The sequence below is a fragment of the Lepidochelys kempii genome, chromosome 14 (genome assembly GCF_965140285.1).
Source record: "Lepidochelys kempii isolate rLepKem1 chromosome 14, rLepKem1.hap1, whole genome shotgun sequence".
NCBI classification, from domain to species: Eukaryota; Metazoa; Chordata; order Testudines; family Cheloniidae; genus Lepidochelys; species Lepidochelys kempii.
In genome coordinates this window covers 16,069,927-16,083,178 of record NC_136393.1, presented here as the reverse complement: position 1 = coordinate 16,083,178, position 13,252 = coordinate 16,069,927, and the positions used below count along the sequence as shown (strand labels likewise).

At 46.9% G+C, this 13,252-nt stretch overlaps 1 protein-coding gene across 1 annotated transcript; it reads right to left on the bottom strand.

Annotated features, from left to right (window-relative positions):
- Positions 1-757: 757 nt before the first annotated feature.
- GALR2 (galanin receptor 2) lies at positions 758-12,948 on the bottom strand. Its single transcript, XM_073310907.2, has 2 exons — positions 12,571-12,948; positions 758-5,150 (listed from the first exon to the last, which is right to left on the bottom strand). Exons 1-2 carry the CDS (start codon positions 12,924-12,926, stop codon positions 4,370-4,372), a joined length of 1,137 nt encoding a protein of 378 aa, XP_073167008.1. The 5' UTR covers positions 12,927-12,948; the 3' UTR covers positions 758-4,369.
- Between the last annotated feature and the right edge of the window lie 304 nt (positions 12,949-13,252).

Sequence of the window (13,252 nt, the reverse complement as noted above, 5' to 3'; positions counted from 1 at the left end):
GGTTCTTGAAAATTTTCAAGATTTTTGTCTTTTTGTCCTGTTTTGGGATGGGAAAAAAGTCAAAATCTCAAATTCTTGTGGGAAGGGCAAACCATTTCCCTCCCAGTTGTAATGCAGAATAGGTTCTTCAGGAGGATTCTGTATGGCTTTCGTGGTCTCGTACCTCTGCGCGGTGAAGCATGTGGGTTTGTGTTTTTAAGCGCTGCTAATGTCAAATCCCAGAGTGGACATAATAATAGTTTCCAAACAGAGCACTCAACCACTCTCCACAGACTGGGCGCAGCTGTAATTATAAAGCCATTCACAGAGCCCTTCGTTCCAAGAGCACGGAGCCTGAGTCAGACTCAGCCTGATGTGAGTATATGCAACTCCCTCTTGCAACAGGGCTAAAATTGGTCAACTGTGTTCACAGGTGTGCGGGGACACACACCAAATATTGCAGTGTACGTCTGGCTGACTTCTCCTGCAGTATGTCCTACTGCGCTCATCACAGCATCTCTTAGACATAAAGTGTGGTCTGGAGTCCTAGCACATGCCTATTTGGGGGGCAGATGAAGAGAAAAACCCCAATCCTCCAGAGGGCATGGCCTCGTTATCAACAGAACTAGGTTCTACTCAGGGTCCCGCAATGAACAAAAGAAAAACAACTCCCCACCCCGCAACAGCTGCTGTATCACCTCTGTCGGATTGTCGGATGCTAAGCAGCATCTCACCTGTAGAATCTCTCCGGGTGAAAGGAGACAGGACTCGGCTGTAATGAATATAAAGGTGGTTCTTTATTGAGGCAGCTGGACCCAGGCAGACCCTGGGGTTTGCTCTGGCTCTCCAGCTCCCATGCTGGTTACTGCAGCCCATGCTGCCTAATGCAATGATACTCAGACTGCGGCTCACGAACCAAAAGTTGCTCTTTAACGTGTCTCCTGAGGCTCTTTGCAGCACATGGTATTAAAACACTGTGTGATTTCATTGATAACCAATCCAAGTTATTAACCAGTCAGGATGCTTTTACTATGCTATTAACTAATTGTAGTTGATAAAATAATAATGTTTGGTCAGTCATTCTGCTGTGAGAATAATATAGATTTCCCCTGTCATACCATTTAAACATGACTAGATTGTACTATAGTAAATGGAACAATGAATTCACACGACTGTGGCTCTTGTGGGTAATGTTGATCATTTGGCTCCTGAATCACTGAGGTCTGAGTATCACCGGCCGAGTGTCACAACACAGTGTCAGGACTAAGCATTCCTGGAATACAGGGCTGGCTACACTACATGGCGGAGTCAGTATTTACATAGAAGCTCTCCAAGGGGCACTCAGATGCTGCAGAAGAATGGTGATGCAGTGGGTGGTGCTCTTCTAGGTGAGCCGGTCCTGAGCCGATGCCCCAGGCTGGCAAGGTGCCTTCTCTTGGATGAGATGTCAAGCTCATGTCCTGATCGTCTGTGGCAATTAAAATCCCATGGTTCTTTTTGGCATCAACCCAGGTGCTTTGGTCAAGATAGGTGATTTATATGCCCGTTAAATTCAACTGGATATGTAATTCTTCATTTGCCTCCTAAGATGTCTCGTGTAGGGCTGCTGTTGTATTCCACCATTTCAATGGCACATAGAAAGTTATCGCTCTGGACATTCTGCAAAGCACTTTGAAACACATTGCAATTAAAGGTGCTAATATGAAACAGACCAGGGTGGTAAGTACAGATATATACATTAGGTGAGAATCACAGCTCCACTTATATGACATAAAAGTCCCCATGATCCCGCATCTGATTAGCACAGCTAATCTCATCAGTGGCAGACTGTCCCTCAGTAGCAGCACCTGGCTAACCCATGCCGCTAAAAATCAGTTTCCCTGGTCCACCTTCCTTTGCAGGTGTTCACACTGTCACCTGCCAGGAAGACTAAACTCACACCCCAAGATTTCATTCCCGGTCCAGACATGCCAACTTTATTAGGGGTGTTTGTACCTAGAGGATTGTTTCAGACCCACCTCTGATATATATGGCAATGATCTTCAAAATGGTGGCTGGCTTTGTCGTTCTGTGGAAAAAGGGGACACATGGCTAGAACTTAGGCAGTCAGGGATAAGGATGGGAACAATGTGACTGGGCTAGCCACGTGTCCAAAGTGGCCCAAGCCACAGGGATACACTTGAAACATTCACCTTCTTCTTAATACTATTTAACATTTGTGTTGTAATGGCACCTGAAAGCTCTGATCAGGATCAGGGCCCCATTGTGCTTGACTCGGTACACACATATATGAAGACATGTTCTCTGACCCCAGTGATCTTACAAGCTAATAACACAGTGATGTATGCAATACAATCAAATACAGAGAATTGTAATATACATTGGTAACTGTTTGTTTGTATTATGGTAGATAAAATGCCAACTTTTCTTAGCTATGCCTCAGCCTAGACTGGCTGGTTGATTCTGGTGGAGGAGGGGTTTGAAGGAGGAGGGTTAAGGCGGGGGGGGGGTGGCGGGGAGGGCCTTTCAGGTCAGTTTAGGGCAGGAATTCCAGAGGAGGGGCAGTGAGATGATGTTTGTGTGAGAAGCTGACAAGTGGCTGGCTGAGGCTGTCGTCAGGAAGGGGGATGAGTGAAATAAGGGGGAGGGGCAGAACCGTGAAAGACCTTGAAGGTGAGGGAAAGAAACATCTCAATTTGGAGCCTGAATCATGTCCAGGGGTGCTGGAAGGGAAGTAGGGTGAAGCAATTTCACCTGGCTTGAAGCACTAATAGCAACCCAATGCCTGGCTTCCGTCATATAAAGGGGTTTGCAGTTTGGTTCAATGACTCTCAAGGCCCCCGCTATAAAAATGGTTCCAGTGACTCTGCTCAAGTACTCAGCAGTAGCAACTAGACACTTACACAGGTGTCACATGGGGTTCAAAGGGTCTTCCGGGACACCGAACCTAATTCAGCTAAATGCAGCCTGGAGTCAGGGGGCATGACTTCCACGGGATTTGCAGTGAGATTAATGGTGGAAGTTGCTCACAAAATGGCAGTGTAACAACCAATGTGGTGTAACATGAGTGTGTGTAGCAGTCAGGGCAGGTGTGTAAAGCAAGTGACAGGCATTTAAACATTCAGGGAGTGGGAGCATAACGAGCCGGATTCTGCTCTTCTTTTCAGCCAAGGAACTTCACTGGTTTCAGTGGAGTCACTCCAAAGAATCCGGCCTTTAGAGTTCCAAATGTGAGTACAATCATTCGGTTGGGTCTGAAGAACCTGCAGACCCAATATGATGCCAAAGGGAGTTGGTCAAATTCTCGTTTGTTACGCTAGTGCAATCCTATTTGAAATCTTCCCTTTTGTGCCCCCTGCCCAGGTTCCAACTGAACTGGCCCCTTTCTGCTTGTAGGAGGAGACAAGAGCACTTTGTGTTTCAACCCACTTGTCCTTCCACACATGTTCTCCTCCCTGTCAATCCCACTGTGACAACTTCTCCACCCATACCTTGCATTGCTGTTTACACTAATCAGGCTGGCTGCTGTTTACATGCACTTTGCATGCACTGGTGCAAGTGACCACACCAGGGGCATGGCACCGAAGAACCCGCCTCATAATGCTGCATTTGTGACATCACCGTCATTTCCATTGCAACAGACTCCTGTTATAAATGCAAAAAGGTGACATCACAGAGAACCTGTGAGAACTGAGCTTCCTTCCTGCACCTTTATATACAAACCCTCTGAAACCTGTCCCCCCACTCATCCCTTTTGGAGACTCCTGTGTGACAGCAGAAGGGTCACTGAACAAGCCACTCCCCTTTTTTGGCTGTTATAATGGAATGACTTTTACCAGCGCAGCAACGAGCTTCCCCAGTCGGCCACCTGCACCGAAGCAGGATCTTTTCTTTAGAAGTGCAGAGCAATCTGGAGAGAATGTTCTAGTGAGGGGAGCTCTAAAGGTCTCCCACAAGTCTTTCTCCTGCAGCCAAGTGGCTCTGTAAGACTTTCAAAGGTGCAAAATTCGTTCTCAAAGGAAATAAAATAATTTGCTTCCAATCTAACCCCCTCCGGCACCATCCCCCCCCCCACACACACACACTGACTGACCATTATCACAAAGTGGAGGGCCACATACTAGTACGTGTAGGAACTGGTTTGGGGAAAGTAGGTTTTGATTGCTGGAGCTACGTGATGATGCCAAGAGGAGGGCAATGAAACCACATTCCACATAGCCGTCTTAATCATTCACGTGGCTGAGAGACTAGAAAGCATCAGCATTTTAAAGGCTGAGATTCCTGTGAGCAGTACATTAAAGCTAAAGTTCAGTCCTACCTGGGTCCACGTGACACTGCCCTAGAGTCAGAAGATTTTTTTTTTTTTAAAGCCAGTAGGAAAGAAGTTCCACTAGGTGACATTGAAGGTGATGAAGGAGTTGGCTACTTTCTGCTGGCGCCCTAGCTGCTCCGTCTCCCCCCATGGCTGGTCTGGGATCTGACAGCTGGTGAAGGACCTGGCAGGTGGGAGCTCGTTGATATGTGTCACTTCAGTCAGATCCGCCTCCAGGGTGCTGACAGTGTTGGTTACCTGTACCACATGTACCTTATTGGCCACCTTCTTGTGCAAGAGACAGTTGAAGATCTTCTTGAAGCCCTTGCGGAAATGCTTGGAGACCAGGGCATAAACGATGGGGTTGACGCAGGAGTTGGAGTACGAGATCAGGTGCGAGAGGATCCTGAGCACGTAGGTGGCGTGGTTGAAAGGAAAATAGCCGAACCAGACGCACAGGATGATCAGGTGATGGGGCAACCAGCAGAGACAGAACAGGACCGCTACAATGATGATCATCCTGGTGACCTTGCGCTTGGCCTTCTTGGATTCGGACATATCTTCAATGGGGTCCACGGATGTCCAGAGGTAACGGATAGTCCTCATGTAGGTGAGGCTAAGGATCAGCACTGGGATGACATAGCTGAAGATGAAGGTGCAGATGTCCATGATCTTGCGTTGGGAGATCTTCCAGATGGGATGGCAGACGGTCAGGTTGGCCATCTGGAACTCCTGGTAGTAACTGAGATACGGGCCGGAGAAAATAATGGAAAGACCCCAGATGAGGCAAATGGCTGTGAGCGCATTCCGAGGGGTTCTGAGTTCTCTAGAATGCAAAGGGTATCTAATGGCCAAATACCTGCAAGGGAGAGAACAGAACAAAACTACAGTTCTATTTAAAACGGAGAAAACATCATCAGGCCAGCTACATGGGGAGAACAGAAGGAGAAAAAGAGTTAAAATGAAAAACTTTGCACTTCTAATGTAATTTCTTGTTTAACTAATTGTCCCATTTCCAAGGGCTTGTCTCCACAGAACCTTTGTGCAAGACACTCCAGGGTGTCTACAGCACACTAGCCTGCCACGTACTAACTGGCCAGGCGGACCCTGCTACCACACACCAAAAGTTCCATGGTGTGCTTTAATGTATTGCTGTCTCAAACTTTTAGTGCATGGTAGCTGGGTTGAAACAGACAATTAGTGCAAGGCTAGCTAGCTAGGATGCTGTAGCGTCACATCCTGGCCTGGTGTCAAATCTCCATGTAGACAATGTGCCTGACCAGGCTGGTAGAGAGGAGATGGTAACTCAAACTTCTCTTTGTCACTGATTTTCACCATGTCTTTTACATTTTATATAATAACAACATATGGGCCATGGCGGCTGAGCTCAGATCCAAATCATTTTTAGGGTGTGATCTCAGTTTAAGGCTGAATTAGGGCTACGAATCTGGTTTGGATTAAATGGCACCTACATCTTAGAAGCTGCGGTTTCCAAAATGTCAGAATCTTGCAAGCTCACCCACTTACCAGCTCAGTCACCTTGGATGGATACCTAAGCTTATTCTAATGAGATCTTGGTTACATCAAGAACAGAACTAGAAAATAGGGTTCCTTCATTTGGGATTCAACTGGAACCAAAGCCATAGGGTTGAAGAGATTTCAGTTTCTGAAATGCCACCATCCACAAAATCCAAAGGGACTTAAATTTGAACTTCTGGTTTGGCCCATCTCTGTATATGACAATGACATAGTAAAAGCAGCAGACTCAAAGGGCTGTGCTTTCAGCGACTGGTGCTCCCTTGAAAATGCAGCTGCAAAAATGCACATTTGTACTTGTGAATGCAGTGACCTGTTTTATGCACATGCAACTGCTGTTGTTTGTAGGCACATGTTGCTCTGGTCTTTTGACCATGTGGCTCTTTAAAAGATGTAAAATATTTATATCTCATCAGCTCCACATCCGTCAGAGAGCCTCCCCAGGGAATTGGCTCTGAAACAATGGTTGATGGTGCACCGGTGTATGGGCTGGAGAGTCATTTGATTTGCCACAAACAGTCAGCTCTCTGATGTCTGCACCTGGCACTAAGGGTGCAAAATTCCTGGTTACCAACAGATCTGTCCTCAGGGAAAGAGCATGACCCATCATTTTTTCAAGGAGAAGAATTTCTCTTTCTCCATCAGGGAGAGGGAACAAGGGCCTGATTCCCCATTTCATTACTGCAATCTATGCTGGTGTAACTGACTTCAGAGGAGTTACACTGGCTTAAAACTGGAGTGACACAGTTGGGAATCAGGGTTAAGGTTTTTCCTTCAGCACTATAAACTTCATTTCCACTGACGCCACTGAGAGTTTTTGCCAGTGACTTTAATAGGAGCAGGAACTTCATCTAATAAAGATGCAGCGTTCCTATCCTTTTCTCATGAAACAGGGCATGCTGCCGACTCTTGGCTACCTCCCACACTGAAGCTCCATTTCAAAACAAGCCTGTGAAGTGCCAAGATGATGATGTGTAATCAGCTGTCCTGTAGATTACACATCTCCCCCTTCCCCAACACCCCATCTCCACCTGGGCCCAAACCACAGAGGATGTGAGTTTTCTGCAGCTCCTAGCTCTCATGCAGAATCCTTCAGCTCAAGCAGTAATGGCTCTGACTTTCAGCTTTGTTCCCTGGGGGGAGAAGGGGGTTATTGGGCGGTCATTACATGTGGTTGATATACCATTTTAAAGGGGGGTTTTCATTGTTATTAATTGTAACCATAAATTAGCATAAATTAATAGACCTGCATTGCAAAACCCATCAAACACCTCCCAAAGTATATTCAGTCTTACCACAGGCACAAAGATATCAGCTAGGATTATTATGTATAATGTTCTGGGGAGGATGTGCAAATAGCTATTGATGTTCAGGCAGCACTAGGTGGTCAATGGGAGGTCAGGGTACTGAGTGCATTGCAGGACTGAGATCTAACTGGTTAGAGACTTCTGCATATAGCTTTACCCTAATCCTGAGCTGCATGAATTTTAAAATGCACATCTAATTCACAGCAAGCTTTTAAAACATGTTTTTAGCATCCGTCTATGCCCACTAGTGAATTCCGCTTGATGGTTATTACCTGGTAAACAGTCTCCAGATAAAACATGAGAAAGATTCTAGAGGGCTTCTATTTCGAGAGGAACTGATCCATCAAAGTCCCAACCCCACAGCCCTTTTCCCTCAAGCCTGTGGGACCGTATGCTGGAGTAAGGGTTGTTTTCCGATTGCAGGGTGAAGCCCAAACCCTACAGGTATAGAAAATCCCCCAATTCTGCAGCCTTTGGATTCTCACTGGCAACCAGAGTTGCATTCTTCAGGATTTAACCTTTCCTTTATGGAGAAGGGGGAGGTGAGGAGAGTCATGAAACTGAAGTTTTCAGAGCTCTGTTTTTCAAGCCTCCCCTGTTTAAACTGATGTCCACTGAAACCAACTACAGGAAGCCTGCACACCCAGAAAAGTGGAAACTACCCTCTAGCCTCTTCTTTGTGGTTATAGAATTCAGCCCCTCCAGCTGTTGCAATGATGACCATTTAAATGCTAAGTGTCTGAAGTGTATGTCTATACTACAAACACTACAGCAACAGAGGAGCCACTGGAATGCAGACACTTGCTACAGCGACAGACAGGAAGGGGTTTTCCATCACTGTAGTAAATCCACCTGCTTGAGAGGTGGCAACTGAGTCAACAGAAGAATTCTTCCATTGACCTAGCGGTGTCTATATCAGGGCTTAGGTTGGCAAACCTATGTCTCTCAGGGTGGGGGGGGGAGGGGGAAGGAGGTTAATTTTTCACATCCCTGAGCGACAAAGCTAGGCCAACCTACATTTTAGGTGTAGCTCAGACCTTCGTGTATCATCCAAAAGGTTAGTTCCCCAGAGTGAGTCACTGCAACATAATATTGATGCTCTTGTGGTGAGAAGAGAGCACAGCGGATGGCAAGAAATTCATAAATTTTTTGGCTTGCAAAATTTTACTAGACAATCGTTGCCATTTCCTACCATTTCACCTCTTACATTTTGGGTCTGATCCTGCAAAGAGCTGAGTGCCTCCTGTGAGGTTCTGGGTACCTTCCACTCCCAAATGAGATGTCACTGATCGAGTCCCTTGTTTCGTACATTACTAACACACCAGTGAGTGTTGAATCTAAGTAGCTTGCGTCAAATGCAAGACTGGAAGGGAAATATATCGAGGGGCAGGATTTGACAAGGGAGAGGTGCCTCAGAAAATGGAAAGAAATGAGTTGATCCATTTTGTATTACTCTGAGGGTATTTTATGCCAGCCTCATTTCTGGAATCCTTAGTCTTGGACTGACTTGGTTATTGTATCAGAAGACTGGCACCGAAATACTGTGAAGATAGGCACGTTGGAAATGTCATTGAAAGATGAGATTAGTGAGAGATAGTAAACAAGAGGCACAGGATGTGAGTTTCCTTTAATCTCATTCACAGCTCCCACTGCTTTTCCCTCTGAAAACTATCGTCAGGAACAGCGGGAATACGATGATCACACAGAGGAAAGATTTAAATGACAGTTTAGTAATCTCCCGATTATACGCCAAACTCCTGTGGGCTCAGTTCTCTTTTCCCATAGTTCTCAGAAGCTTTACACTGGTGTAACTCCACCGGCGTCCATAGAGTTACTCCTGATTTTACATTGGTGGGAGAGGAGAATCAGGCCCTTCACCTGCTTTCAATATACGGAGGCTTGGAAGGATTAGCTTTTTATCAGTAAATGTCATCAAACATTGATTTCACCACTGTAAATACACAAACTGATGAAAAAATACTTCCATTGATAATACTCAAAATATACAGACAGGCAAAGTAAGAAAAATGCTACTTGAGAACGTATTAGAGTTTGACGCAAGGCTATTTACTTTCTATATGTCCACATGTGATGTTGACAATTTGGGTTACAAAACTTTTATATTTGAATCTCAAAGTCTGTCACTAAATAATTGTCTACCTGCCCTCTGATTTCCCACAGCTGTGAAAATTTACATCGATTAAAAATAGAAAAAATGCTTAAAAATAAACAGCGATCTTATCTGTCAAAATTATAGAAAAATAAAAACTGAATTCTGCCAAGCTGAATTATACCTGCCCTTCTACAGCTCCTTTGGTGACAAGTGGCTGCTGCATAATGCAATTATTTATTGCAAAACAAATAAGACATAAAAAATAAAATACAATTTTGTGAAAGGCAAAAAAAAGACAACTTTCTGTCTGGCTTCTGTTCTATAGTGGCCTGCCAACGGTTTGCAAAAAGGGCTTTTGGCATCTTTCTAGTCAGCTCTAAGATCCCCAGATCTTGCAGGTTTGAAGTCCTGAACGCCGAGTACTTTTGACTTTAAATAGAAAATATTCTATTTAAAAAGAAAAGTTTCAAGAGCCACGGTTATCTTTCTCATTGCAAATTAATTACTTCTCAGCCTCTTGAATGCTGAATTGGTGGTAGAGATCAGCAGGAGCAAATCACAATTACAAATGTCAAACGCTGCAGGCTGCCTTCGTTAGGGAGAATTCCAATTCCAAACCTCGCTGTTGTACATGACAGTTTTAATTGAAAACCAGCATTCGTTCTAATGTACAGTATTGTCAGGTGCCCCCAGGCCAGCCTGGAATCATCACCTGGCGTTTTAATAATAATAATTAATAATAATAGTATTCAATAATGTATGTTAGAGAGAAATGTTCTTTCAAGTAATGCAAATAAAAGGTGTTGGTGAGTGGAAATGTTTAACTTTCGTAACTCTTTTTAAAAAATTTACCTACTTTGCCATTTAGCAAATGCTATTTACAAAGCAGGTGTGATTTCTGTAATTCCTCAAATGAGCTAAGAGCTGCTGCTTACATTATGACATCTATTTCTGAGCCTCTATGCCAAGATCACGGACAATCATAGCTTGTTTTTCTCTCTGGTTTTGATAACCTGCTCACCTTATCTCCCAAAGCCTTGAGTTAAAACAATCAGGGACAGATTTTGATCTCACTTATATCAGTATAAATCTAGACTGGCTCCAGTGAACTAAATAGCTTTCTCCAAATGTATGTCCGTGTACATGAAATCAGAATCTAGCTGCCGGTTTCTTTTGAAATCCTTTCCCCAGCCTCCTTGTTGTTCCCACACGTTTCCCAGCAAGTTTGTCATCTTTTAGCAATTCTAGACACTGAAAACTTTCTGATCATCTAGGACCAGATTGTGAACCCATTCCTTACAATAGTGAGCAGTTACATGTACAAGTAACCTTGTTGTCAGATAAGTAAATGCTCATCGGTAGGCATAAGGGATTCACACTCTGACCCTCAGGAGTTTCTCTGCTGTTAGCTTTACACCAGCATTCTCTTGTTGTCTGCTCTTAAAAAGCAGCTCTGGCAATGCCCCCAGGAGACTCAGGAAGTGTACACTTCCGAAACCTCCATTTAAATTCTTCAGTTTAATTAACACGCTCCCTTATTTACATGAGCAAGCTTCCTCTTTTCATGCCCTGCTTTCCTTGGGGCTGGGGATGTCTCCACTGTAGCCTCTGTAGGGGAGAGAGACCCGTTTCATGCTAATATTGCCCTTTGGTTTTCATGTGGTTGACCTGCATGCTTCACCCATTTACCCATCACTGTATCTCTCTGTGGCTCTCAGAGAAAATCATACAGGTGGGACCTGATGTCACAGGTATGTCTTCACAACAAAAACCAAAGGTGTGTTTTTACGTTGAGTTAAAATCCGAGAGAAGGTGAGGCAGTTGTCGTTTTCACATGGGTGAGCGGGTCCAATTAAAGGCTGTGTCTGTGCAAAAAAGGTGGTGGGGGGCAGTGTTCACTATCCTGCTGTAAAATCTTAGTGGAAATAAGGCACCTGTAGCCCACCCCCTGCTCATGGCTGACCTCACCTACTTTCCCTTGCAGGAAAATCTACAGGTGCCTTGTCTTCACTAGGATTTTGCAGCAGGCTGGCTAATGCGCCTTCGTTATCCTGAGGTAAAAACCCAACTCTTTGGCAGTGGAGACAAAGCCTATATAGTCACATTGGTGCAAACCCGCAACATAGGCCCAGTTGGCACCTAAAATGTAGGTCATCTTTGCTACGTCTCTAAGGGGCGTGAAAAACACACACCTCTGAGAGACATTATTAAACTGACCTAAGCCCAGTGTAGACAGCGCTAGAATTCTTCCATTGACTAGCTACTGCCTTTCAGGGGGTGGATTAACTACAGCCAGAGAAAAACTCCTTCTGTCGCTGTAGCAAGTGTCTACACTACAGTGGTAGGTCAATCTAATCTTTAAGTGTAGACTGGGCCCTACCTGAACTCTGCTTAAACCACACCGTTTTCCATTGATGTCCCTCCTTCCCTTTCACTGAAAAACCTCCTGGCCCCTCTGGGGAGCTGAGTCAAGGGAAAGCAGTCGTGCTTCTCCCCTCACTCACACTGATGTACCACCTCTCCTGTCGATGGACCCACTCCAGCTTTCCTCCCATGCGCGTGAGAAGAGACTCTGGCCCTGCATGTGGACCACAATTTGGGTGATGACTCTGAACTCTGCCAGCCAGGCTGAGCTCCCAAAAGCACAGTGCTGCTGGTTTCATCTGTCTCTCTCCTTCAGCCACGGGAATGCTTTGGGGTTCTCCACTCCGTCCCCCGAGCGAATTCATCTACTCTGAGCTGGGCTGGGGCCAGGAACTGGTCCCAGGTAATGTAGCATCCCCAGCTCAGCTGTCTATGGGTGCCTAATCCCCCCCTCCCCCCTGCAGAGCACAGTCCCATTTCCTCTAAGCTGCCTCTTTCCACCACCCATGCGAAGACCCGAGCTTGCTGGGGCATTGCAACTTCCAGGAACACCCGTCCCCCCCACCCCCCTGCAAGAAGCCCTGAGAGCCTTCTGTCCCACTGTGGAGCTCACCTCCTGCTCCCACACTGCACCCCTCTGCTAGCCCTTCCAGTGCAGCTGCTAGTCCCCTCCTGCCCCGGATTCCCTATGCCCTCCAGCTCTCTCTGGTAACTTATGGGCAGAGTGGGAGAGGTTCTGGCTGGCTGGCCAGGTTGGAAGGTAACCAAGGAAAGTTGCAAAAAGAAAAGGAGTACTTGTGGCACCTTAGAGACTAACAAGTACTCCTTTTCTTTTTGCGAATACAGACTAACACGGCTGTTCCTCTGAAACAAGGAAAGTTGCTGAGAGTTATTTGCCAAGGGGGGGGGGCTGGAAGGAGGGCAGCCCCCCTGCTGCCCTGGCCTCTCCGCTTTCCTACCTGTCCAGGGAGACGGTGGCCAGGGTGAAGCTGCTGGCGTACATGGTCAGGTAGATGAAGAAGTGCACGGCTTTGCACAGGAAGGGCCCGAAGACCCAGCCCTCCAGGGTGTAGATGGTGGCTTGGAAGGGCACGCAGCACACGATGAAGCACAGGTCGGCCACGCCCAGGTTGAGGATGAAGAGGTTGGTGGTGTTATTCACCTGCCCGTTCCGCAGCAGCACGGCCAGCACCAGCGAGTTGCCCACCGTGCCCAGCAGGAAGATGAGCGAGTACGCCAGCGGGATGAGCACGGACTCGGGCTGCCAGCCGGCCTCGCCGCCGGACGCGTTGAGCTGGGCCAGCGAGCTGTTCATCGCCGCGGTGGCCCCGGCTCCTCCCCAGACACAGCTGCTCAGCGAGGCAGACCCAGGCCGGGGGTAGCGTGGGGCGCCTTGCTCGCTGGCATCCCCCGGGCGCTCTCCGCTCCAGCCCCTGCCCTCATCCGCGCCGCGGAGCCTCGCTTAGTTCGCGGTGCTGCCCGCCGCCCGAGCGGCCCCGGAGCCGCTTCGCGCCCTCGCTCGCCCGCGGCTCGGCTTCTCGCCCGGCGCGGGAGCGGGTTCCGCGCGCCGCCTGCTGCCTCTCTCGCTGGAGAGCACCGCGGCGGTCTCTTGAAAGCGCTCGGGGGGCGGGGGAGTAAACT

Excerpts from the sequence above, each read along its gene's own strand:
- GALR2 (XM_073310907.2), bottom strand. The coding sequence starts at position 12,926 with ATGAACAGCTCGCTGGCCCAGCTCAACGCGTCCGGCGGCGAGGCCGGC. Across the intron at positions 5,151-12,570 it reads GCCACCGTCTCCCTGGACAG|GTATTTGGCCATTAGATACC; the intron begins GTAGGAAAGCGG and ends TCTCCCTTGCAG.